This window comes from Corvus kubaryi, unplaced genomic scaffold (genome assembly GCF_017639235.1).
Source record: "Corvus kubaryi isolate FWS band 111438036 unplaced genomic scaffold, C.kubaryi_AGA036_p1.0 37357, whole genome shotgun sequence".
Classification (NCBI taxonomy): domain Eukaryota; kingdom Metazoa; phylum Chordata; class Aves; order Passeriformes; family Corvidae; genus Corvus; species Corvus kubaryi.
Genome location: NW_024581117.1, coordinates 15,465,341 through 15,491,756, shown reverse-complemented (window position 1 = coordinate 15,491,756; position 26,416 = coordinate 15,465,341). Strand labels below are relative to the sequence as shown.

General features: G+C 39.3%; 2 protein-coding genes across 6 annotated transcripts in view; one reads left to right on the top strand and one right to left on the bottom strand.

Annotated features, from left to right (window-relative positions):
* The window catches only part of CTNNA3 (catenin alpha 3), a 432,189-nt gene that overhangs the window by 98,626 nt on the left and 307,147 nt on the right, over nucleotides 1-26,416 (top strand). The gene's annotated exons all lie outside the window — the stretch shown is intronic.
* Nucleotides 10,457-26,416, bottom strand: part of LRRTM3 (leucine rich repeat transmembrane neuronal 3) — a 77,373-nt gene continuing 61,413 nt past the window's right edge. For 2 of the 3 annotated variants that reach the window (XM_042033404.1, XM_042033403.1), the window contains one exon: nucleotides 10,457-12,028. In XM_042033404.1, the coding sequence (XP_041889338.1) occupies nucleotides 11,819-12,028 (210 nt within the window). In that variant the 3' untranslated portion in view covers nucleotides 10,457-11,818. The remainder of the gene's footprint in view (nucleotides 12,029-26,416) is intronic. The other variant, XM_042033405.1, reaches the window with a different exon arrangement.

Sequence of the window (26,416 nt, the reverse complement as noted above, 5' to 3'; positions counted from 1 at the left end):
AATCTGTTCATAAACTGGAACTTAAGTACAAGAAATAGAAAATAGGAATTTTTCTGTACAAGATTAAAACTTTAGCAACCAAATTGCATTTGTGTAATATAATATGTGAGCTGTTCCCGCATACTAACATTTTTTTCTGAAGAGAATGGATATGGATTGTAAAAGCAACCCAGCCAACCAACCAATCTCTCTGTAATTTGGTTGTATGGTGGAAATCCCCAGTAATTTCCTAGTGTTAACATAAAATCAGGTGAAAGCTGCCTGGAGTGTGTTGTGGCCAGGGGATGCCTGGGAGGCAGGAGGCTGCTGTGTCCATAGCGAGTAGGCCTCGCCTGGAACTTGAAGGGAGGAAATTTTCCCAGGGTTCTAGAGGAGGCTCTCCAGGACTCATGCAAACCTGGATGCTGCTGCAAGGTGCTGGATGAGGAAGCAAGGAAAGAGTAACCTACTCATGTCAGGATAGAGACTGGGGGGGGGACAGTCACTGGAGTTACTTGGCCATGTTAGCTTTTTTTCTCAGAGGGTTTCCATATTCCATAATCTCCCTGTTCTAATAATCAGAAAGCTCCAGTAAACCCAACTTCAGAGATGGAGGATGCCTCTGCTCCAGACAACTGAAAGAAAAGCTGGTCCTGTGCCACCCCAGGATGATGTCACGCTGTGCCTCTTCCCAAGCACAGAAATGTGTGTTGGCAGGGATGGGATTTTGTGTGACGGCAGTGCTCTGCTCCTCAGGAACTTCTGCCAAACAGCAGGAAGAGCTCTTGTAGGAGAGCTGTTCACAAAAGTGTGTCTGCAAAAAAACAGCACCAGGAAAACTGAGCAGGGCACGGTGTTGAAGCTGTGCCTCCTGAGAGGTCCTTTGGTAGTCATGGGTGGATGTTTCACTGACTGGAATACAAGAACAACCTAGAATACGTCTTTGTAAATAGAAGGCACAAGACAGCTTTGCAGTTCTTCCAGAATTTTTACTGGTGCTTTAGGTACAAAATGATGGATTTATTCTGGAATAGATGGTAGTTTGTTTGCCTGATCTAGATGAAGCTTTTTTTCCACCCCCCCTACGACCAGGTTTGGTGGTTATAAAGGAAGAATGACTTCATTATGTGTTGAACTGACTTTTTCACAATAAACTTGAGAATCTAAAAGCATACTATCAAATGTCACTCTTTTATATGATGTATTTCACAGTTTAAAATACAATTTTTTTCCAGAGTTGAAATTAGAATTGTTGACATTAAGGAAATGAAAGTGATTGATGGAATGGTTTTACTTGACCAGCTGCTAATGATTTCTCACTCAATATCTCGTTAGCTTGTGCTGAAGTCATGCATACGGCAACCTAGAAAATAGCCTGAAGTTCCTGAAACTATAAGGAAGAAAAATATAAGTTATTTTGGTGCTTTTGATCTATGAACTGTGATATAAAATGTGACTTTTGATGTTCTGGGATGGTGTGATTGATAGCATAATTTTTGTTATTAAATTGTTTACTCTTTACTGAATGTTACAGTGTATTATATTTTGGCTCAGAGGCAGAGAGAAAGGTCACTTAATTTTCTTGTTGGCCACTGTAGCCCTTGCTCGAGTGGAGCTTTTTGGGGAGAAAGGGAGAAGGCATTTTCATTGGGAACAGCTGAACATGCTCATCTGAGAGAAACTTCTGGAGCTTCTGAAGATGGTGACTGTGAAGAAAGAGGAGACTATATCTGTGGCTCCTGAGGGAGTTTCATAAAGTTACAGCATCTCAAAAGCCCTGCTGAGAATTCTTAGCCTGAGAACAGGTTTGTAGGAAGGGAAGGGTCCATGATGAGCAAGAGAGGGGTTGGCGGACCAACACTTTGATTTTCAGTTTCTTTTGTCCATCAGGGCAGCTGTGTCACTCTCTCAGAACTGTGTGGCGGTAAAACATAGCTGTAATTCAGTGGCTTTTTGATTCTCTCAAGGAGAGGGTGGAGAAGGCTGTGGTCAAGAGGGGGGCAGTCCCTGGGAGGCTCCCAATAGCCACCTGTCAGTGACATAAAGTTTAAATTCCTAAATCACTGTATGGATGAGTTGCTTTCTTCAGTGTGAGAAGGAAGGAGTAACCCTCTAACTGAATACTCTTGGAGTATAGGAAATACCTTGAAAAGCTGCAGGTGAGCGTTTAGTTGTGAGATCAGCCAGTGTGTTGTGGCTATTGCCTGTGTCCAGCTGTGCTACATAAAGCTCTCATTCTTATCTCCAGTGCTGACTCCTAATTATCTTCTGTACGAGTGCAAAAATCCCACTATGAAAATATCAAATTCTCTAAAGCCAATGGTGGAACTGCAGCTGGCTTTAATGGAGCCAGAACATCATTGTATTTCAAGGAGTTAAGCTCAGCTCTGGGGGTCTTACTACTTTTTTAAAGAGTGTGGTCTGTATTGAATATTTTATACTGTTCTTCCTTGGTTTTGCCTATGTTGCCTGGCACTCTGATTTATTTTAGTGTCTTACAAACTTTGACATATATGCTCAATATTTTTGTTAAAATACAGTCCTGGTTATATCTCCCCATTTTTTCTTTTTTTGAATGGTGCTGTGGTTTTGATGTTTCTGCTGACATACATGATGCAAAATGGAAGAACTTCTGCAAAGCAGAAAGAAGAAATTATGGTTTGACCTAGTGTTGAAGCCGAGCAAATTAGCAAAAGAAAAACTGTTGGTAACCAGTGAGAAATCATCCCATTTTCCTCATGCATTTTTTACAAGTATTTTGTGGCAGCTGAAATTTCTGACCAGGACTAGACTCTGTCTCTTTTGCCTCAGACTGCATGTAATTATTCAGAGTATGCCATTTCTCCTTGTAGGAAGACTTACTCCCCACAGGCAGGTATAATCTATCATCTTTTCCTTCAACAATTCCCCTTTTCCCTCTACCCCAAAAGATATCAGAAAAGATTTATAATATTCTGCGGCCCATAAAAACTGTTTCATTATCCCTAAATCAAATATATCTGATTGCAAAGCTCTTACTTTTATAAAAATTTCGGGAGCAGAATATTTTATGGGGTTTGATGTGCTTTTACTGAAGGCAAAAAATGCATTTTTTAAACCTAATTTTTTGCAAGTTATTGCTGCAAAGTAAAAGCCCTTTTAGACAGAAGGAGGATAATGGCTCTATCTTGAGATGTCCGAAGAGAAGGAAGTATTCAAGCTGAAGTGATAACATCAATTCAGCTGGTGCTGTGTGTCTCTGTTGCCACTGTCCTGTCCCTCTAATGTAACAAACACCTTATTTTACAGCCATGGCAGGTGAGGTGGGCAGCTCCTTGAATGGAGATGTTGTTTGTTCACTCCCCTGCCCCAGGGGGATTCCATTTGTTTTCAGACCAGTCACAAGGAAGGAGCAGCTGGATTTGTGCCCTCCCGTTTTCATTCCTTCCTGTTTCCTTCCTTTTCTTGATCCATTACCATGATGAGCAGTTACAGCTTCGTCAAGTCTTTAATCACTGAATCATTGGGATCTTCCTTTTCCGTAGGCTTCTCTATGGTTTCCCCTCCTTTCTTTCTCCATTTTACACCTCTATCCCTTCTCCTGTTTAGATAGAATGAATTTACTTTCCTTGTTGGGTGTTTTTCCTAAAGATGTTTTTCAGTGAAATGCTGTTTTATTTTTGGACAGCTTTAATGGAGATAGTGGCTTTGGGTGAGAAATAACTGTAAGGTTCCCAAGGGTTGTTGTGGGGCGTTCCCCCATTTCCTACAAAGCAGCTCCTGCTATTTCAGCTTAGTTAACCCTTGATGCTGCAATATCTGTGAAAAAGATTTTATATTTATAATGCTTCCTTATTTTTAAATTATTTCCCAATGTTACCTTTATTAACTGATAGTCCTGAAAACTGTGATGTTAATGGAAAAATACACCACTAAAGCAGAGCAGAGCTCTGCTCTTGATGGGCAGCATTGTATGTCTTTATTGCCCCATCCAATTGAATTAATATTAATATGAGCAATACTTTGGTGTCTTTGCATATATTATTGTTTATTTTTTAATAATTCTGCCTTTGATTTACTTTTCCACTTCCCTTGGTTTCTCTGAAGTCTTCTTAGGTGAAACAGGCCATTAGCAATGTTATTTTTAATATAAAAGCACTTAATTGAGGGTCTAATATATATTTATTCATTAGCCTCCCTGAGCAGTTTTGCAGATCTGTGTCTGTCTTTTTTTTTTTTTTGTGGTCAGTTACTTCTTTTAGTTCACGTGTGTAAGGCCAGCTTTTTTATCCCTGTTACTGATTTACATTCAGATACTATCCTACTGATTACTGACATGTACAGGAGATATTTGGTACTAAAGAAAATGGAAATGGTTTTCAATTTGGGAAAGGCAGATCCCATTCTCAAGGGGTTTGCCTGTGTATATCCAGTCCAGACTTAAATTTAATCCTTCTCATCTTCTGTTTTGTGTTGTGCCTTGTTAGCCTGTACCTCCTTTTAAAAACCAGCCTTAAATATCTTCTCTTCGAGATCCATATAAATTTTGAAAATATATATTTTTTTTTTGGTCCTGCAGCATAACTTAGGTGCATCTATGATATTTATAGCCCCTTCCTTTACATCCTCTCTCAGGAATAATGCTGACTTATTTCTGCATTTAAATCTTCACGTTTTAGCTAGCAATGGGAGTGCTTTTTTGGGTAACTATAGTATTTCTGTGGCATTAACAATGCCCCTGCATAAATTCCCCTCCTCCCTCCTTATTTTGTAAAAGAAAACCTTACACACAAACTCTTAAAACAGGCCATTAGTGCTTATTTCTGGGAAGCAAAAATGATTCTTCTTTTTTCGAAGAGTAGTTTTGGTTTTTAGTAGGCATATGTTTGGTTTATACTTGGATATTATAGGGAGGAATCTTAGAATGCAAATTAGCAATATAAATTATCTGAAATCGATTCTTTATTTTGTGGGTATTTTAATTTCTTTGCTAAAGTAAAGGTAGAGTCTCAAAATTCCTGAGGCAAAATGCAGGTAGGGAAGAAAGGAGTGAACGAGTGCCAAGGCTTGTGAATGTGGGAGAGGAGGCTGGCAGCACTTCACATTTGAACCATGAGATTGATTCTGCAATGCAGAACACAGGCAGATCTTTCTGCCTGTTTGGGATCAGGTATCTTCAGTGAGATTGTTTGTAGATTCAAGGAGTTATTCAGAGAAATAAAGAAATGGAAGACAGCTTCAGGAAGAAGGAAGCATTGAAGTGACTAATTAAGCCAGACAGGATTACAAAGCAAATTTTATCAATAATGTTTATTCCCACTCAGGTTCACTAATTCCATTCCATTGATGTAGATACTGTGTTCCCCAGTGACTGGAGAGTTTTTTAAGAAGTTACAGAAGCACCTATACTGTTGTTTTTGCTTTGAGATGGTGAGGGCATCATGTTCATCCCTTCCAGAAATTTCTAAAGTTTCTATTATAATCACTTGATGAAAGTGGAATTAGGGCAGTTTGTACTGTCATCTGTTAACCCTATGTCTTCAAGGCTTTAGGGTGCAAAGAGATTATAAAAACCCCAAAACTTAACATCACCTTATGTAGTGGTGGAATAAAAAAAAAAAGGTTGATTTTTATTAGCATATTCTAGCATTATTATATTTATGAATCTGTATTTGCAAGAGCTACTGAAGAAGAAAAGGAGTCAGACAAGCTTCAGCATGTGCTTGGTAGGCAGCAAAGCTGCTCAGCTCTGGAGGTGGATACCTGAGAGGCATTTGCCTCCAGGATCTCAGTCTGAATAGCTCTGTCTCACTACTGGCAGTCTCAATTGTGACAGCTAGATTTTGGAGAAAGAGCTGACTTGCAGAAGGCAAAGAGAGCTATGAACTGTCTAGTAATGCTGAAGCAGAAGAAAAAAATAAATCTTGTTCGTGAATCCTGTTTGCATATTCAGATACACCACTGATAGCTGTATTTTTTCCTTTCCTGGCAATGAGAATAAGGCTTTTGGGCAGTTATGGCTGGGTTAATTGTGCAAGTTTACAGGTTCTTTAAAAATAAAGTTGCTAACAGCCAGACATAAAGGGGAGGTGTGTCATTAGTACTAGAAAAATAAATCACTTTCATTTTTTCTTTTGAAAGCATAAATTACAACAAACTATTCAATATGAACCGTTCAGTTAATGGCTTTCCATGCCTCATTTATGACATGCTCTTGTGTAAAACTACTGAAATTATTGAGGTGCGCAGTGCTGCAGGGACACATCATTTTCTTTTAATGAGTATTCTCAGCACTAGTTGATGAGGTTTTGTTCTCTAAGAAACACAGAATTAGTGTATAATAATAATGTTTAAATTATTGGGCTTTGAAATATGTTTCACTGAAGCACTCACTTTATGATTAGATTGCAGATAGAACTATTGCTGACATGCATCCACCTTAAAAGTCTGTTTCTTGGGGAATGCAGAGTGGGAAGTACTCTCAATGAAAGCTGGAAAAAACATACTCTTGTATAAGTGCACACTTCGAATTCTTCTGGTGTTTATTAGGAGACCATCCATCCTGTTCATGTCAGTTGACCTAAGGCAATTAATAAGGCAATCATCACACATCGCTGTTAATCCAAAGAAATTCTGTACTAATGCAGCACTGATTAGTGCTCATTTGTATATTATTACTGTTACATGTGGCACATCTGTCCTGGTTGGCTTTGAAGTGTCCCCTGTGAGGAAAGTATGGGAGCTTTAATGTCCGAGGGCTGGGGGTGATGAGCTGTGTGCCACTGGCTCATTTGCTGTTCCACAGCGGGCGTTCCTTTGTGGTTCCCCATCTAAAGAGGCAGCTCTCAGAGGGAGTTATGTACATACCAAATTGATGGTGATCAAGTAGAATAGAAACTCCATGCCATGTGGGATTTTCACACTTGTACACGCTGCACTTCAGCTTACATAAAAATTATTGGAAAAGTTCTAGTGGCAAAATGGTAATTTCTTGGGGGCTCATTAAAATAACATTAAACATGAACTCTGATTATGTTCACCTTAATTTATTCTGAAACTTCATGAATTTAGAAATTAATCAGATTCTATAATTAGGTAGAACAATAAAATGGAATTTTGCCTTGTTATTTTATAATAGAGCTATTAATTCATTCAAATGTTACAATTTTTTTGAGGAATTTAAGGAAAAACTGCTTTTAAGTACCGATCATATGGTCAAACTTGTACCTATTAGAGCTTCAAATGTATCTTTCTGTGTTGAAAAATGCTTGAGGTTTTTTTGTAGTACTTCTGACAAGCAGGTTTATTGTTCGTTTACTGTTGTGGTGGACTTGAGAAACCTGGGAAAAAGCGTTTCTCCTTTCTGGTTAGTTGAATCTTGATTATAAGATACCGGCCCCCCCCCCCTCCCCTCCCCCCTCCCCCCAAGAGAAATCTCAGGGTTTCAGATGAAGTCTGTACTCCAGGTGACTGACTGAGTGGATGTTATTCATGCTCCCTGGAAGCTGGCAGTGTGTCATTATTAATTACGTGATAGTTGTAGTTCTGTGTTGAGAATAGAAACCATTCACTGCTACCAGAACAAAGAGAAGAGGCAGCTTTTCCTGTCAAAGTAGATGTCCTTGCTGCAGCACTTGTGAATGTTACCAATTGCTGTGGCTTCAGAGAAGCTGTGTGCACGTTCAGAAGGGGACCAATAAGAGGCCATGTTTGGCTCAGGAAATCCCTGACCTACAAAGAGTTGGGATCTGTGGAGGCTTTCCAGGGAAATAGGCTGTATGCTTGCCCCAGTCGAGTTCTTCCTTGGGTTTCATGTCTCAGCTGCTGTGCAGGACAGATTATCAAGGCTGGGTGTACCTTTGATGTGACCAAGTAAAACCATTATTGTATTCAGCCTTTACTACTAAGATTTGCCTTTAGGAAGCCCAGGCCCTGAGACCTGTGCAAAACTCCGGAGCAGAAAAACCTCTCCCTCAAGAGAGGAGGATCAGGCTACAGGACGTGAGTTAAGCTGTACTTTTTCACCTGTTCAACAGACCATTTTTGCTAGCCCCGCTGGGAACTGAATACAGCTGCTTGTAGGTGACACTGTACACGATCATGTAATTAATTACATTCACCATCTTTGAGGATCTTCATTGCCAGTGAAGCAATATCCAGAATTTATTACAGTTCCACTGACACTGGAATCATGGCTTATTTCTCAGGTCATGGTGATGCCCTTGCACTTTTATTTTGGTTTTTTACCCTTCATGTAATGGTTTTTGCACAATATCTGTTCTCATGTCCAGTCTGAGGATTGGAAACAAGAGATAAAGCATGCCTTGAGAGAGAAGGAGAGAAATTGAGGGACTCTGAGTAGAGCAAGCCTAGTACACAGCTTCTGAGGCTTGTATTTTCTGTTTGTTGTGTGTTGCGAGAAGAAGTCTGATATTTGCAATGCATGTCTGAACACTGTGTATATTTTAGGGGTTTTTATGTTAGTGGTAGCTCTCAGATCCTTTGAGAATAGTTTGTACTGCAAATTTTCATAACTTTTTAATCGAAGCAGTCATTTGCTTTCTTGTATAGAAGGTGTTTGTTATTTTTTTATTTACTGTCTTGAGATATAAGCAGGAATTTGTTAAATTAGTCATTAATCTTTCTATACACCACCTTCTCTAGACAGGACTTCCAGTCAGATATTTGGGCTTGCTTTGCTGGCAGCTGTTTCAACCCTGTGCATTACTGTACAAGCGTGATCCACTGGTGGATGGTGGGAATTGTTGCTTGGAGCTAGATTCGTTTTTAAAATTGTCTGGGGTTTTTTGTTGCTGGAGGTTATATTCTCTCTCAGTTTGTATTTTTCAAGAGTAATGACTTCCCCCAGCTTTTTCTTGGTAAAAAGATCTGCCAGGGTATGGTGGTGTCACTTAACTGTGTGACAGAGATGGCTACTTCCACTTGTGCTGTAGGGATCTATTGGAAAGGGAAACGATACATGGAAGTGACCCCCTCTTAATAAATATTTGAACCCATAGACTCCTTTCTTCTTGCTAACTTAGCTACAAGGCTGGGGCTTTATTAGGAATACTGTTTTGTTTTATCCATGGAATGAAAGCATTTACTGTGGCTGTGCAGCCAGAATCAGAACACAGCTGGCAGCAAGCTGTTGGAAAGCAGGCGTACACAGGCTAACATAATTAGGAGTGAGTGTTTTTTTGGGTTAGCCTAACCTAGGTTTTTTTCATGATGCAGATTTTTTAGGGAAGGTAACTGCCTGCCATCTAGCTTTCTTGAAGACATCCATCTTATTGAGAATAGCAAATTTTGGGCTGATTATAGTCCATTGAAAAAAATGGTATCCACTTAATATTTACAGAAAGTCTTATCTTAACAGTCTGGGATGGGGGTGAGCATGCACCCCCTGCTGCTCTAGGCCCTGGGATGTTGGATCCGTCTTGCAGAGCACTGGAGTGGCCTGCTGGGGTTACAGAGAGCCTGGCCTTTCAGATGCCTGGGAGGTGACTGTGAGAGCATGAGGAATCTGTGAGGTGCTAATTCTGTGACTCTGCTTCTACTGTTTGTCCTGTGGTATGTGGGTCTGGAACGTGGGAGTCTTTGATTCATGATTGAAGAAAAGGGGAAATGGGGTGTATGTGAATATTTACCCATCTGTGCCTCTTTAAGCAGATATATCAAAAACATGTTGTGTCTCTTAGCATAAAATTTTTTTTTCTCATGTTCCTTAGTCTGAACTCATTAGTGTCCAACACTGGGAATGCTCATGGCATAGTTCTCCATAAATAGGAAATAAATGGAATCTTTGAACATCTGGGCATTTTGAGTAGCTCCACTAGTGCCAGGACCTTGTTTACACACCATAAATATTTGAGGGCAGTGGGTTGCAGTACAGAATAGGAAGGAAAGAGCAAGAACAATTGAAATGACTTTTTGGGAGGGTGGTATTTCCTCCTTCCAGCTCAGGCTTGCTCCAATAGCCAGAATGCCAAAACATCAAACCTCAAAAACAGCTGTGGAGTGATTCAGGTAACTTCTTCCAGCAGCCCAAAAGTCACTGGGCTCCAGAGTGACTCCTGCATGTTTGCTTGCAGTGGGTAATTAGCAAAATGTATTTCCAAACCATCTTTAGGAAAATTCCAGCACTGTGGAAGGTGACCACAAATTCAAGAACCCATGTAGTAAAGAAATCCAGAACTGAAGCCTGCAGGTTTAAGAGGCATCTTAAAAAGACAATGTTTTGAAGAGGAAATAATTTATGCAAAATATGTTACAAAATCTAAGTGTTAAATAAATAAGCAATACAATGTATTCTGTTTTGACACTTTGTTTCCACTTAACAGGTACGGAATGCAGATTAATTTGTTACTAAGTTTGAAGCTATTTTTCATTCTATTCACTTCCTTTTGTACAAACAGTTGCCCTGTAATTTTAAATTTCAGTCTTCTGCTTTGAAGCTACATGAAAATATGGTGGGATAAAGATCCAGAAAAATAGATTTGTGGTTATATAATTTCTCTTTATTATAAAAAAGTTGCTTCGCCATATGAAACTTTTTTTTCTCCTATATTTTGGAAGGCTCATGTTCCCATTTTGTTTTTCACCGAGTCAGCGTGATATAATGTCTTTCTAATTTCTGTAATCTTTTATGATTACAACATGAGGGTAGTGGTATAAAAAGTCACTCTCATACAGTATTGAGAAGTCTTGAAGATTTAAAACCAAAGAATGGGATATAAGAATGCTTCAATCCAGATATTAAATGATAGACAAATAAGCAATGTAGTAATTGTTAAAGACTTAATACTACATTAATATTTTTTTTATTTAAAGGTTTTGTTTTTTTTTCTTTGTTTGCTTTTTCATAATGTTAAAGGACTATAAACTTTTACCATTTTTTCCATATTACTACATTTTTCTGCAAATAGATGTTTCTTTTGAGTAATATTTTATGTTGTAGGAGTATTGTAAGGGCTTGTTTCTATTCCCGCTTCTGTCAGCAGCTTCCTGTGCCAGAAGTAGGTTTTGGACCCCTTTGTCTTTTAGCAGAAATACAAATGCCTGATTTGGCAGATGCTCACAGCAGATTTTGTAGCTGCCTGTTGAAGTCTCCTGTCTGTATTGTCTTGCAGAGCAGTGAGACTTAATAAAATATAATCAGCCTTGACTAACAGCTGCATAAACAAACTGCTTTGTTAAAAATCAGGCTGTATTTCAAGGCAACAGGTAAGTTTGAGGAGAATTCAAATTTTTTTTTTTTTTTAATTTTAATTTCTAGGAAAACTTGGCTATATATTTCAAGAATTTCTTAGAAGATCGAATAGTTAAACCCTCCCTCTGGAACCAGTAGATAAAATTCTACACATTAAACACAGTAAAAATGGTGCATATTCTGCAAAGGACAGAATTTTAGATTAAAGTTGTTTGGGCACAAAAGCAGTAACAAAATGATTCCTACAAAACAGAGTAACTTAACACAAGAAATAACTTTTGTTAATTTGAAGCTTTAGAAACTGAAGCTTGTAAAGTAAGATGTAAATTATGGTACTGTACATACCAGTTGTTCTTGGTAATTGAAACTTTACAATATGAAAAATACATTACATCTGTACAGTTTATACAGGTAGGTAGGATGAGTTTTGAAAAAGATTCACTTCAAGGGTCATACTCTGAAGTCAAAAAAATACTGCACAACTGAACTAATTACAAATTGTAGACTCGAAACAATGAATCTTTGTGATTTGCTTTTAATTTGAACAGGGATCCTAGAATCCATAGAATTGTCTTCTCACTTGTGTCCATAGTGTTACATAGAATTTGGTTGCAGCCTCTGCTACAGGAAACCCCCGCCAGCACCCCCCTAAGCCAGCTGCTGGCTGTGCTCCTTGATCCGTGCCGCTGTTGTGATTGTGCTCAGGTCCAGCTCGGGCTCCAGGTGTGTGTCCACTGCCTCCTCCTGGGCGCTGGAGTCGTAGGGTTTGTGAGCCAGCAGCTCGTGGTGCACTCCACAGTAGCTCAGCGTGGGCTGGTCGTAGGCCAGAAATGTCGACACGTTCATGGACAATGGGATCTGGGGCAAAAACAGAGGCCAAAAGCAGCCAGTTACCAAAAGACACAACCAAATGGTACTTGCCTGAATTGGATGTTGAAAAACCAGACTGTCTGCTCTCTCTATCCCTCTACCCACTCCTCTCCACACAAACCCTGGTCCTCACCAGGATGTTTTAAACCTGACACCTTTGACTTGAGACCCAGGGCTATGTACATGCTTCAATGTGTTTGTGAAGATTAAGACATGCTTGAAGTTATCTTTAGAATGTAATTAGCCTTGGCTGTAATCACTCTGTCAGGAAATATTTCAAAAGAAATGTAAATGCTTTTTCAAGTTCAAGTGTCTTGAATGTGTCAGTGAGTGTGATGCCTTTGGTCTGCTTGGAAATAGAAGTGAGAGGGTGCTTCTCACTACTACTGGAGTGTTTGGGGAAGGAGACCTCAACCCTCCTGCCATTGTAACTAAACAGGGAGCATCCCTATTTTTCTCCTCCTTTGCAGCTTTCCTTCCTGTTTTCATTCCTAGTGGGATGTGTCTCAATAAATTTCTGGTTATGAAGAACCTCCTGTTCTTTGAAATTAAAAAAATCAAATAATATCCCAGCAATTGTAATGGTTAGTTCTCATCTCTGACAGCACTTCTGGAGTAAAACCCACTGCACTGTTTAATTCCTAGTGATATGTGAGCTTCATATTGTTTGGAGTTCAGGTTCAGATGAGCATCAGAAAGCCCCAGCTTATCTTAGATTTACAGTTCAGAAGCCTTAAAATTGCAGTTTCTATTCAAGGAAGCATCTGTTCTGCAGGCTGAATTTCATTGCTTAGTATTAAATTTCTGTGCAGTGAGGGGGAAGTTCCAGCAACCCTCTGTCTTCTCAGAAAGTTTAAAACCCTAGACTTACTTGACGTAGAAAGTGTAGCTAAAAGTTCGTATTTACAAAACTGTATGGAAAACCAGAATTTTTTAAAACGTAATTCTGTTCAGTCCTGAAAAGAATGTAGTCCAGGGTTTGGTATGTTGAATTTTTTTGTACTTCTCTTTTGATCATCAGTGGCAGCTGAAAAGTTACCACAGATTAAAAAGAAAGCTCCCCTCCCCCCCCTTTGAAAAAAAAGAGGCAGATAAAATTTGGTTCTGGTTTCTCTGTTGCAATTACAGGGATCTGCAGGAAATGGGTTATTTTTTCCAGCCTGCAGAAGTGTATTTACTTCTAAACAGATGTGAACTGGCTGGGGAGTGGAACACTTGTAGCTCCAGATGAGTATCTCAGCAGTCAGCAAAGATGGGAAAGGGTCTTGCAAAGGCCTTAGAGCATTTATTAAGCTCTGGTGGTGTGCCTGTGTTCTTATCTGATTGCTTGACCTTGGCTGTGCTTTCATAAAACACAGAAGTGCATTTTTTTCTGAATGCGTTGTATTTAGAATCAGAGGCAATGTTTTCAGCCTAAGGATTTTGGTATTTTGTTAAATTTTGTGGACATGGAGTGTTGGAACCTCTTGGGGGGATTTCAGGAGTCAGCCACAGAATCCTGAGAATGAAAACTTGGAAAATAAAGGCATAAGAGAACAGCCACAGATTTGGAGTGGCTTGAGAATGTTATGATGGGAAATTACGATAGGGCAATGGAATATTATCCATGAAAATGACAGAACTAGAGCTGAAAAACAGATGATCATGAAAAGGAGGGATGAAAATAAGTAAACCATGCTGAAACAAATGAGCTGAAGGATGGAAGTGATGGAGCTATGATGTGTCATTCTGAAAACGTACAGATTTGCAGCGTCATGACAATGTCACATACGGCATAGGCATGGGAATGTGATAGATCAGCACATGGTCAACACGTGAGAATTTCATCTGTTTCATATACAAGTCTTGCTGTTGTCTTCAATTAACAAAAGGAGCAAGCCCTTGCAGTACATACCAGGGAACTATACAGCTTTTATGGATGTGAATCAATGCTTTATTTGTGATCATGGGAAGATTCCTGGTATTTCAAATGAACCTCAAAACAAACCTGATACTTTACAATCCATCAGTTTTTCTCTGTGACTTTGTTTTTCTTATGGAGTCTTAGGACAGGGCTATTTTGTACTTCCATCTACATCTGCCTCTGTACCCCTGCATTTAAGTTCTCTCTATGAGTTAGGCAGGTCTTGCATGTAACAACTCCCTTAATTCCCCTCTAGAATGCCCTAGAGGGAAATAGTGAGGGAAACTGTGTAATAGGCAGTTATGAAAAGAAAATACCTATCTGATTATTATCTTGTCCCTTTTCCTTCATTGTCTGCTTCTTTAAGCACTTATTTACTTAAAACTGGTGTGCTGTGAAACAAGGGAGATATTTAAACTCAAACTTCTGTTAAAAGGAATAGGTAAATCTGTGACAGCCAATTTGTGATGGTTATGGATTTAGAGTTCAGATCCTTCTGGCTCCCCTACCAAGAAGTAATTCAGCTATGGGGGTAAAGTCACCAGAAGTTACTTTTTGTTGTAACTTGCATGCACAGTGAGGAGGCCACACTGTAAGGCAGCGAGTGCCTTGGATTGAATTATTGTCCCTTGAAAGTGCTGAAAAAGATAGCTGCAGAAACCTCTAGTCACTTTTAAAGACCTCAGTTTTCCTTTAAACTTCTCAGTTCTTAGGTGGTTGTTCTTTCATGTTTACATATTTCAACCTTTCCAAGTCCAAATTCTGAAGGCCTGGTAAAGGGCAATGGGTTGTTGGATCAGCTGCTGAGAACTTCGGCATGAAATGTCACAAGGACAGGATCAACTCAGCCAGTTTTCCTTGACAGTGGCACGAAGGAGTTGAATGCAAAGGGAAGGATGTTTTCAGTCTTTTTCCTGCTTCTCTCAAACTCATTTTCTACTAATTCAGGCTGTAATAAAAAACCTACCAAAAGTGTAAGCAGCAAGAATAGCTTTCACTGAACAGCAAAATTGTTCTTCACACAATGTTAATATCCTCTTGGTGAGGGAGAATTGTGTTTTCTATTCAAAGGGCATACCTGCCCAGATTTGTGAAATTTCAATACTCAGGAACTCTTGCTTTTATTCTGCTACACAGTTGTGGAATGTTTCATGTTCCCTGCTTGGCTTTGGCAGGTTTTATATTCTAACATGTTCATCTCTGGTTAACTTGGGTTCCCACATCGTGAGAAATAACACATCCAAACAGAAGTTCTGTGCCTAACTGTCACTGCTGTGTCAGACTAAAATGCACATTCCTGTCAGAGAAAGACCAGGGTGAGGAAGCAAAGGGCAGGTGAGAAACCTGAAGTCCATTTAAGTCTTTTTAAACCATTTCTTGAGTCACTCTCAATGGGAGGACCCACTGTGTCCACGGCACTTTAAACAAAATAACCCCTTATTGAAGTAGCTGCTGTTCCTAGACTTCAGTTGTTTCAGTGGCTGAATGCCCTAGGCTTATATTGACACTAAAACAGGAAAATCTTTACTAAGTGCGTGATTAGAATCATGGTCCATCTGTAAGAGTAATCTTATCTGTTCAGTGTTCAGCATGAATTTTTAGTAATTTATGATGCAGCACATTCCCTAGGAAAGGAGGGTGGTGTTAAAAAATAAAAATCACCTTGAAAAGGTGATCGAACTTCTTGAAAAGGCCAGAAATTCTGAAGCTTTGCTTTGAATGTTGGACAGCTGAACAGTAAACTGTTGTCTTCTGAGGGTTGGAAAAGAGTACAGAGAGCATTCAACCACTGATGGGTTCCAAGGGAAAACCAGGCTTTTTTTTTTTTAATTATGTCAGTGTAGATTTGATATGTTAAAGTAGAAGGAATTGACAAGATTTTTTCAGCAATTTGCATATACTAATTTTGATAGTCACCTTTACCAGGTTTTTGAAATGCCAGAGGGAACAGCTGCTAACAGCTGCTAAGCCCTTTCTTGTTAATTTTAAGATGATGGTAAGAGGAGAAAGCAGAAAGAAAAGGTTTTGTATTTCACTGATTCAGTTCACTTGGGTTCAGGCTAAGACATAATGAGCTGTGGTTTCCTAGTTGCTGGACATTTTGTCTTGCATGTTGTTAATTTTCCTAAAATTTGAACAGGGTGATATTTACTTAAGATCTTTCCTTCCTGCAAAGAATGTGACATTTGTAAGATGAGAACAACTTGTGTCTTGATTAGCTCTAATTGCTTGCTTGACTCTGAAAGGAGTATGTATTACATTTTTTCAGTTAGACACTTATGCTTGCTAATAATGTTAGAAAAATGAACAAGTTATAAATACTCTTCTGCCTGACAAAGTAAATATCTCCTCTGCTTGCCTTTTTTTTTTATAATTGTCTGTGTGGATTCCTTTGGTTGTGTGGATTTTTATTTGTTGGTTGGTTTGGTTTTGTTTTGTGTTTAGCTTAACCTGCAGTTTTGGATTTTTGTTTCTTGTTAATAGTAGTCCTTCAAGTTCTACTGTAGTAAAGTGAATTAAAGTAGTAGGTATGAGAGTGTGTGACTAAATAAAAATTAATCCATTCAGTTATTTGAAATATGCTTCGTAATATTTAATAGAGATGTGTACATTATCCTAAAGCAGCTCTAAAATGTTATTACGATTAGATCTGTATCTAACTGAGCACTAACCTTTTTAGGCTTCTCATTTGTTTTTAATTTGTATGCAAAACTTGATGTTTATTAGATAGGCTCTGAAGGCGTAATTACTGAGGTATCATTTAAAAACAGCAGTGCTGAACTTTGTAGGACTAAAAGCAAATCAACACAGATAAAGCTTTACTTTAGATGCTGGAAAATTATGGAGTCAAATCAAAGTATTGCCTAGCTAGAGTTTGTTGCATATAGAAACAGGGAGCTATCTCTTGTCTTAGTAAGGTTTGTTGCAGCTTGGAGAACCTGACCTTCATCCTGTACCTTAATTAAAATTCTCTATTTAGCAATCAATAAATCATCTTAAAATATGAGGGAAGTACATGAATAAAAGAATTAAAAAAGACACCTTTGAAAAGCAAATAATGTGTTTGTAGAGATGTCTCAGAGGATGTGTTTGTAAGCCACACATATGTAGGTAATGTGTGTATACTGTACATGTGCACTTGGTAAGTCATGTGGACAAGCCCTGGAAGAGGTCACTGCACCCCCTTCCCTTCTCCTCTGAAAGTTCTAGAATGCTAAGAAGAAAACCAATGAAATTAATTGGATTTGCAGTATAGATTTGTTTCACTTTTAGGGGAGGTCTGTTTCCCTTAAATCGAAACCTCTTGTATCATGAGGTAGAAGAAACAATGAATTAAAGTTCTTCTAAACTTGTCCAGGCCAGGCTTAGTTGAACGTCAGGGTGCCTTGTTCAGTTAAAGAGCCTGGGGCTGGTTGTGCAGCAAGTCTTCCACAAACCCAAGGGCAGACTTCGTGTTTTGGAGAGCTCTGTGGAGAGCAAGGTCTGTGCATGGTAATCCAGGGGTATTCCTCATAATGAACAAAACCCACTGAACACTGGCCAGGTGCAATATCTAATCAGTTGTGAGACCAACTGCAGTTATCTTTACTGATTTTAATTAATTGTTCCTGTTTTGGTTGATAGTTGACCTTTTTGGACTGTCAGTAGGCTCTAAATAGAATTTTTTGTATTCCTCAGGGGATGGATTCTCATACCTTGGGTAGGCTTCTGTAGAGTGCAATTAATATGATCTTATTTTCTTCTCTAATTATTTTAATGTAACAGGCAATTTTCATATCCCCTAAGTACTGTAACAGGCAATCTCATTACTTTTCATCAGGCTTGTTTACAGAGAAATAAAACAGCAGCAGAATAAACAACACTGAATGAACCAGAAGTTGAAGTATTACCTATTCTGAGTATTCAGAACCGCAACCCAAACTCCACAGATCATGAGTTTGCCTTAAGAAAAGGAAGGTATTTTTATGGATACAATCTTTAGCTGGTTCTTTACTTTTCAGTGTGTGAGCAGTTGGGCAATTTTATATAGTTTGTGTATCTAACTATGAAGGCTAAGTTCTAAACTTAGTGGAAGCTGAAGTTATTAAAACTCCATTAAGAGGGGGTTTAGAAAATACCAGGGAACTTGATAATCAGATGATATTGACATTTTCCTTTTTATGCTTTGCCCTTTCTCTCTCTTGTCTTCCAAATCTTAACCTTTCTTACTTGCTTTGTTTTATAGTTTTCCCTCTGTCTTTAAGAGGAAGCATCCTTATTATTAACCATATTAATAATTTGTGTAACCTCTCCATCTTCCAGTTATATTGTTGTTGGCTGCCAGTAGTCTATTATCTCATTCACCTTTACTTTTCCTTGCATTCTATGCTCTCTCTTTGGCTTCTTTTCACTGAGACGCCCTAATGCTCCCTTCCCTTAAGTGCTATAGCCCAAAATAGGCTTTTTTGACTCCAGGAGAAGATACAGGATAGTCTGGTGGCACTGACACAAACAGTGAAACCACACTCTGTGGTTCTAAATTTTGAGCATTAGTTGTCAGCCCTTGATATTTAAGCAGTTCTGCTGCTGCATGGACTGTGACTGTGGTTCCACGGTGTCCAAAGGCTGATCAGCCAAGTGCTGCACGCAGCTGTGGCTTGCCTAAGGGAATGAGCTGATGACAGGTGCATGTAGAGGTTGGATAAAGTAGACTTCCCTGAGATATCATAAGCCAGGGCCACAAGATTTATAGCTCTGAAGGGAAGGGGACTTGTACTATGTGTGAGAGCAAGGAGGAGGCCTTATTTACACTGCTAGCTTGATTTTTCCCAAAATTTAGTGCGTAGAAACTGAGTTGAATACAAACTATGTATTTCATTTGAATTCTTTGTTACAAATAGCTTGAGATTAAAATGGGGTACCAATTAAAAAACCCACAAAAACCAACCAAAAGCTGATGTTTTCAATGTTTTTCTCCTGATATTTCTGGAGGACAAATTTTCTTGTCATGTCTGTAGCTGACAGAATCCTGTCCATAGTGCCCTGGTAACAAACCATGACACTCTCTCAGCAGAGGTGTGCTGGCAAAGCCCTTCCTGCAGATGCAGCCATGCTTAATTTTATTAGCTTGGTGTGTGTCAGGCAGGATGTTCTTCAGCTGCTGCAGGGGGCCTGCAGGCACATTGTTCTGCTGCTATTACAGCACTCCCAGCTGACTGCCAGGGAATTTGAGGCACTCAGTGGTCAGTGATACAGTCTCAGGGATATTCCCATGTAATCTCAAGTCCCAGAGCCTCAGGAAGTGTGTAAGAAGGGTTTAAAAACACAAACAATGGCCCCCCATACCTCACTTCCCCTTCTCTGGTGCCTCTGTGTACTGCTGCATTTTGTGGTGCTGTGCTGAGCCAAAGCATACCTCGAGGTGTCTGGTGTGTGCAGATCATTTGAAAGCATAGCATCAAAGTGCCTCTTTGGGCATAGGAAACAACTCATGAAGAATGAGGATGTTAATCATGGGGTTTTGATTTCAATCCCATGTGTGTTGCAATAGAAATTCCTCTTACATTTCAAACAATTTGTTTCCACGGAGTGGTGTCGTTTTGTGCACAGTGTTCTCAAACAAATTATTTAAAAATCTAACATTCACAGCCTGCATCAGCTTAAAATATGAGTAATATTATTCCAGAGACTAATCCAGACATACCTGTCAGAGATGGAAAGCTTATACTGAGACTGCCTTAATCCACTTGCTGATTTTTATGGTCTCGAAGTCCCTTGAAGTACCTGACTCAAATCCAGATGTGCCCCACATGCTGGGTTTTGCATGTAAATCTTTAAATTATTTGAAGGACACAGACAGACTCCCTTGGGATTTAATAATTTGCTAAAACTAAAATGGTTTGTTTTTTGCAGGAAGTGTTTTGTGTTTGAAGTGTATTTTGCACTGTATAATGCTGCTGTTCGCATTGAAAATGCAATACATGCTGCACAGAATTCCAGGTTTTCTTCTCCCATCTTTCCTTCCTTTGTTCTGTGAGGTGGGTTTGTATTGCCCAAGGAGGAGTGGATGATAATATATCTATTCAAAGAATAATTAAAATAGGCAAAAGACCAATTCTCCATATAGCTACCATTGCACTTTAGTTGAATAACTTAGCATATTGATATTTTCAAATTGTTGGAACAAGAGCATTTTTATACATCTTAAAAAACCCTTTGAATGATACCAGAATGCTACTGCAGTTTTGGCAGAGGCTCTTCTGGAATCAAGTCCTCATTCTTTGTTAGGGATAGGAAAACTGACATGTTCACCCAGAGAGGAGAGACTTCCTAATGAATATTGGGAGAAACAACTCAAAACAAAGAAGAATTTAAACCAAAAATTTCTAACTGAAAATTAAAACAATTAATTGAGAAGAATATATCTAAAAGAAAAGTGAAATTTACATTTAATGTTTAACTCAAATACTGCTTTATCAGACTTGTTTCTTGGACTTTACCATGAAATCATTTCATGTGTGTTTGTTTTGTTTATTTCTGCAGAATGGTGTAATTTCATAAAACTCTTCTGAGTGAAGCATTTCCGATTACATTACTGAATAGGCTCTGTCTAATTATTTAAGTAAATTAAAGAAAGATGTTTGTTAAAAATTGAATGATATTACAACAGAAGACTAATACCAGATGCAGCTTGAAAAGCAAGAGCAGGGCTTAATATAATTTATAAATTTCATGGATGGGGAGCATGGGATATATTGATCATTCACTTCTTAATAACCTTTATTGAGAAATGAATACCTGTGTGTACCTGGCTGATAAAAAATTGTTATTTTCTGATGTGACAGAAGTAATAATAGATTGCTTCTTTTCTTTAACCATCACATCCTGTACATATATTGTTTGATATTTATGCTAATGAAAAAAAATTTCTTTATTAACTTATTTCCCTCTTTGAGTGTCCATCATATGGTATTTTATCACTGTGTAATTCTAGAGGAAAAAGCTGTTACATTCCCAAGCAGTATACAGGTGTAGGCTAGATTATTTTTATTTCTAAGATGTATTAATATTTGCACTTGTTAAAATACTTCTGTCATGCATATCAGTTGCACTGCTGCTATGACATCTGTGTGGCACTCAGACTGGATGTTTGTGTATTGAACTTTCCAAAACGAAACAATTCTTGAATTTAGGACTACAAATTTTTCAGGGCAGGAAAGCATTACTTGGCCAAGTTAGTATTAACTCCTTGAAAATCCAGGCCAAACATTCCAAATATGAAGTGACAGGTTGTTGATAGCCGGGCTATCCTTTTCACTCTTAAATGCTACACTAATTAGTTACTTTGGCAGAGTTTCAGGAAAATTACAGTAAACAAGGGGGCATAGGCAATACACTGTGTCAGAGTTGGAGGTGTGCAGGCAAGGGACCAAAGCTGAGCAGAGCAGTTTGAAAAAAAATCCTGGAATGGTTGTTGTAAACCTTTTTGGTTCGTTAAAGATGACCTGAATTTCTGGTTTGATGGTTTCTTGCTCTGGGACTGGGTTTCAGAGGTTCAGGTGTCCGTGCTCAGGCCGGTGTGGTGCGAGGCTGCGGGCCCTGTGCGCAGCTCCCTCCTGCATGGCCCTGGTGGCACCAGGGCTGGGACAGCACTAGCGGAAGAGGAGCCTCTCTGTCTCTCTGGGCTGTCCTAACTCCTTGTGGCCTTTTTGGCAAGGGGATCTTAAAGCCCCATCCTCCTCACCACTTGGTGCCAGTGGTATTCCTTTCAGATTTGTGCAGGTAACATGCATTTCCCCAATAAAGAAATCCTCAAGCAGTGAGGGAAATGCAAACTGGTTGGGACATTTCTTTGGAGCCAGCCAGTTACACCCAGTCACTTTGATCTTTGCTAGTACCCAGTCGTGCAAATACATTTATTTTCTTGCTTTAACTGTGGAGAGAGCAATCGATAGCCCTTGCTGCATGGCTATTTTGGGTCAGCATGTTCCCTCCAGGTCCAAATGGGGTCATGTTGCAGTGGGATAAAAGAAGCTGCCTGTAGTATTTTTGCTACTGTGAGTAGGCAGGGAAGGGTTTTCTTCATGCAGCCTGAGATGTTAAACAGTGTTAAACCCCCCATGTCTAGCAAGAGCCCACAGGACTTCAGGGAACACACGAAATGGGTGTGAAACAGCACAGCCAGCGCTTCTAGCAGGTCTGGTCTGGAGGAAAACAATACAGTCTGAATACCTCTGAAACAAATGACAATAGTACAGAAAATGTAATAAATACATTTGGTTTATGTAATTCTATAGGGAAACTCCACAGAATTTATAAGAGAGGATGTGTTTCTGTTCAGGGGGCTTATTTTCTCTTTGAACAAGTGAGGGAATGCTGTGGAAAGCAGGACAAACTTGGAGGGCTCAAGAGCCAGGCCCAGCTGGCCTGTGCAAGGAAAAGGGAAATGCAGGTGCACTGGATGTTCTTCGGTGTGCTTGGCCTCAGTTGGTATTTCCTGCCTGCAGGTGCAAGATGGGGAAAACTTTGCTGGTAATAAAGAATTTCCCTCTCTGAGAAAGATAAGATTATGTGTGAGCCACCCATCTTAATGAATCTGTGCATGTTAAAGATAATAGTGGTGTTTGCAAAACAAGGAGAATTTTACACTCTGAGGCCTCATGCTCCACCTTCACTAGCTCTGAGTAGATCCTGATGATGGAACACGAACTTCCACTTAGATGGAAATTCAAGAATCTGAGAGATGCTGGCTTGAATTAGAATGAAAAAAACAATTAAGGACTTTGGACATTTTTGACAGCACTGGAGTATTTTCATTTTGAATTAGAATATTTGGTTCCAACTGTTTTTTGTTGCATGCTGTCTTAGTAATTAAACCTTCAACAACACGGATTATCAAAATTGATTTTTGAAATGTTGATTAAAGCTGTAAAATGGCAATAGTGTATTAAAATCATAATGAGAACACTGTAGTCTAATCCAAATGTTCCAGAGTTTTTAGTGCAATACTGTGTATGTATTTTTCTTTTTCTTTTTTAAATGAATTTCATTAATTGCAATTTTCTGTTGGAAAAAATCCACCCATGTGTTTTTGACCAATTTTGAACACCTTGAGAATAATTTCAAGGATTGGTTCCTTTGCTAGGCCAGACCATGCCATTAGCAGGATGCTGCTCACAAAGTACCATCACATCTCGTCTCTGACATCAAAAACAGACAAAAAAGGCAATCTAGCAACTAACAGTGCCAGTGCAATACTTAGTGGCTGTTACTAATTAAATGACTTAATTAAGTTGTCAGGACAGATAATCACTGTGTCAGTTGTTCTTATCACCTGGCTGCTTGGGAACATCAGTGTCTGGTGTGTGTCATGCATCAGCATGTGGCGTGGATGCCTTTTGTTTCCTTTCAATTTCCTTAGGCATTTCTGCATTCTCTCAGAATATAGCAATAAAAAAACAGTTGCAGACTTTGACTTGTCCCATATGTAGGGCTCTGATGGCACCTGTACAGTGGTAGGAGTTTCAAGGCAAAAGCTGTTCTGAGTAGTGTGACTATGCTGTCACAAATTCCTGTTTTAATGTTTGGTAGCCATAAAGCACCAAAAGGTCAGAACATGTCACTGGTGTGGAGTGCTGCTCTCTGCACAGGATTGCTGGCAAAGGAACAGTGACAGCTTACTCAGGTATTGCTGGACTTGGAGTCACAGCTCCAGTGGGCTTTTGTTGGTGAGGGAAGAGCTGGATGCCTCCATTTGGTGCATCACCGTGGAGTGCTCTTGTGGTCCTACAGTCCTGAGCGGTACGAGATCCCTTCTGAAAACCTGCTTTCCAGTCAGGGCATGCTGGCATGCATGTGGGCTGTTCCCTGGGAAACTCCTGCGTGTTCCAGGTGCTGTTTACACATTGGAAGCATGCAGGAATGGCAGGCAGGGGTTTCCCTATGGCACTGGTTCTGTGCGCTGAACAGACGTGTGGAAGGGCCAGCACAGCTGCTGGACGAGCCAAGGTCTTCAGAGAGACCATTGTGTGATTCCACACAGAATTGTCTTAGCTAGCTTTACCTCTTACAGACCCCTCTCTAAAACCATTTTCTTTGAAAAGCTTTGTGTAAAACTTTGATTACAAGAATTTGCATGAGAATAACTAAAGCATAATTAATTTCTAGTACTGCTTTTTCAAAATCTAGTTTTGCATGGTTTAATATGCACACCAGGTGGGCTGAAAATCTGACCAAACTTCACAATCAGATGTCACACAGAGGTCACATCTAATTTACAACCTAATTTTTAAATATTTGGGCAGAAGTTCTTTATGGTGATTTTAGAATGAGAGAAGTATTTGATATAATTTTATGTGACAGAGATGTTTTCTGCCTTTTTAAAGAATAGTTTGCTCTTTATCATTTTGTTCCTTTTGGTAATGTGCTTTGCACATTAAAAATAGATGAACAGAGAACTATTCAGCTGAGCTACCCAAAGATGCAGGTGGCTGGTACAGAAATCTGCCAGTCTCAAATCCATATTGGAAAATTCCCTATGAAAGACTTTTTACCCCAAAGCTGGTGAAGTTAACTGGAGTGGGTCACGTTTGTTTTCTAGCAATGGATTTTACAGTTGTACAGAAAAAAATTCTCTAACCTCATGAACATTAGCAGCACATTTTGTACCTCCTATTTGATTTTACAAGCACAAGGGTTTATAAAAGGGAAGTTTATGAAGATTTCAGTGCTGTTCAGTTCTCCCCATTATGCACTGATTCTGTGGCACTGCTCCTGAGTCAGGCAGCTGCCTTTGGTCACCCAGGAATTTATTAGAAGGCTGTGCCTCCACAGGGGTTCTGTGTCACAGCCACACAGGCTTGGCCTCACTTGGAATTTGCATTCTACAAAGTTTTTGACTGTATCTGCACTCTGCATCTGGCATTGGTACGAAATGGGTCTGGGGAAGGCAAAGTGCTGCCCAGAAAAGATTGCTTTTTCCTAGGATTATTTGAGGACTTGGTGGAAATGTGGAATTTGGCACTGTGTTGGAAGAGAAAGGTGATAATTATTTGAGTATCATGATTTAGGAAAGATACAGCCAAATTACTGATTGTTGAAGCACTTATTTCACTTCTATGAATTTCTGTAGTAAGCGAAGGCTGGCTTGAGAAGGAAGTTACTTTAAAACAAATTGATGTGTAGACTGATTAATGCTGCAGTGATTGCCCCAGAAAATGCTCTTGCTTCACTGTCAGCACAAAGTAGTCCTTTGTAGTTTTCCTGCCAGTTAAGCTAGTGCCTTGCATTTTCTCTGTCAGTGTTTTTACCATTCCCTAAGGTGTCAAAGACAGGTCATATCTGCAGATGGTGTTCCTGGCAGTACAGTGAAAGGCACGGGTTGGACCTGGGTATCTGAGAACGCTGTGCAAAGGTACTCTGTGCAAGGAAGTCACTGTCTTGGCCTGCAGAGCAATGGAAGTGCTCTGAGGGAGTTCCTGTACTGCACCCCGGGGTGTGGAGCTGCTGCCCCAGATCCCAGTGGTCACACAAGGTCTGCGTGCCAGGCTGGCACTGCCAACCCATTGCCTTTGCTCAGGCAGAGCTGGATTTACTTTCTCTGTTTCTACAGTGCAGATTTATGTGCATTGTCTTTCAAATCTCCTACCAGGGATAGTTTAAAGTTGATTTATATAGAAATAATAACTGCTGGTTTGAAAGAAAGTAAAATTATGAAGAACACTGTATTCAGTAACATCTTGTCTTGATGTTACTGAGAAAAGGGATGGAAAGAATTATCTTACGAACTACTCCAGTGATAAGGTGGTAACTTAGTGCAGCAAGGAAGGCAGGAATAATTGCTTTTAAGCATGGACTGTATCTGTAAGATAAACCATTCAGCATCCTAGATAGCCAGCTTTTTCAGTACATGCCATCATTCACTTTCTGGAGTAAATGTAAAAATTGCAGTAGAGCTTTCAAGACACTCTAATAAATTAATTTTCTGAAAAGTAGTTATGTGCTTTGAATAAATAACACGCTTTGTCATTTTTTTGTTTAAAAAGAAAAGCTTTAAGGAGCAAAAATGAGGAGAGTAAAAGTTGTTTGCCATTCAGAGAAGTTAATGCAATTGCTTGGGCTGATGATTTGCATTGAATTGTTGATATGTTCATTTCTTCTTCATTAACAAATTATCTTTTATTCTTTAAGAGCAATACAAACAGCCTAAAGGATTTTCAGTTTCTGAGATTCTTTATTTTCTGTTTTTTATTCAATTAGTATGTGGTGTTTTCATGTATGTTGTTTAACTAAAAGAAAATGAGGACTGACAAAAAAGTCCTGAAAGCATTCTGGGCTTAATCTTTAATCCACCTGACCTTTCTGTTGCTTTCCACTCCTGGAGATGTTTGAGCAACATGTGCTGCTATTTTGTATCACCTCTTGGCTTCCCTGCAGCAGTCAGAGACCCTGGACTGTCGGATTTTTACTGCGCCTCAGCAGCCAGCTTGTTACTC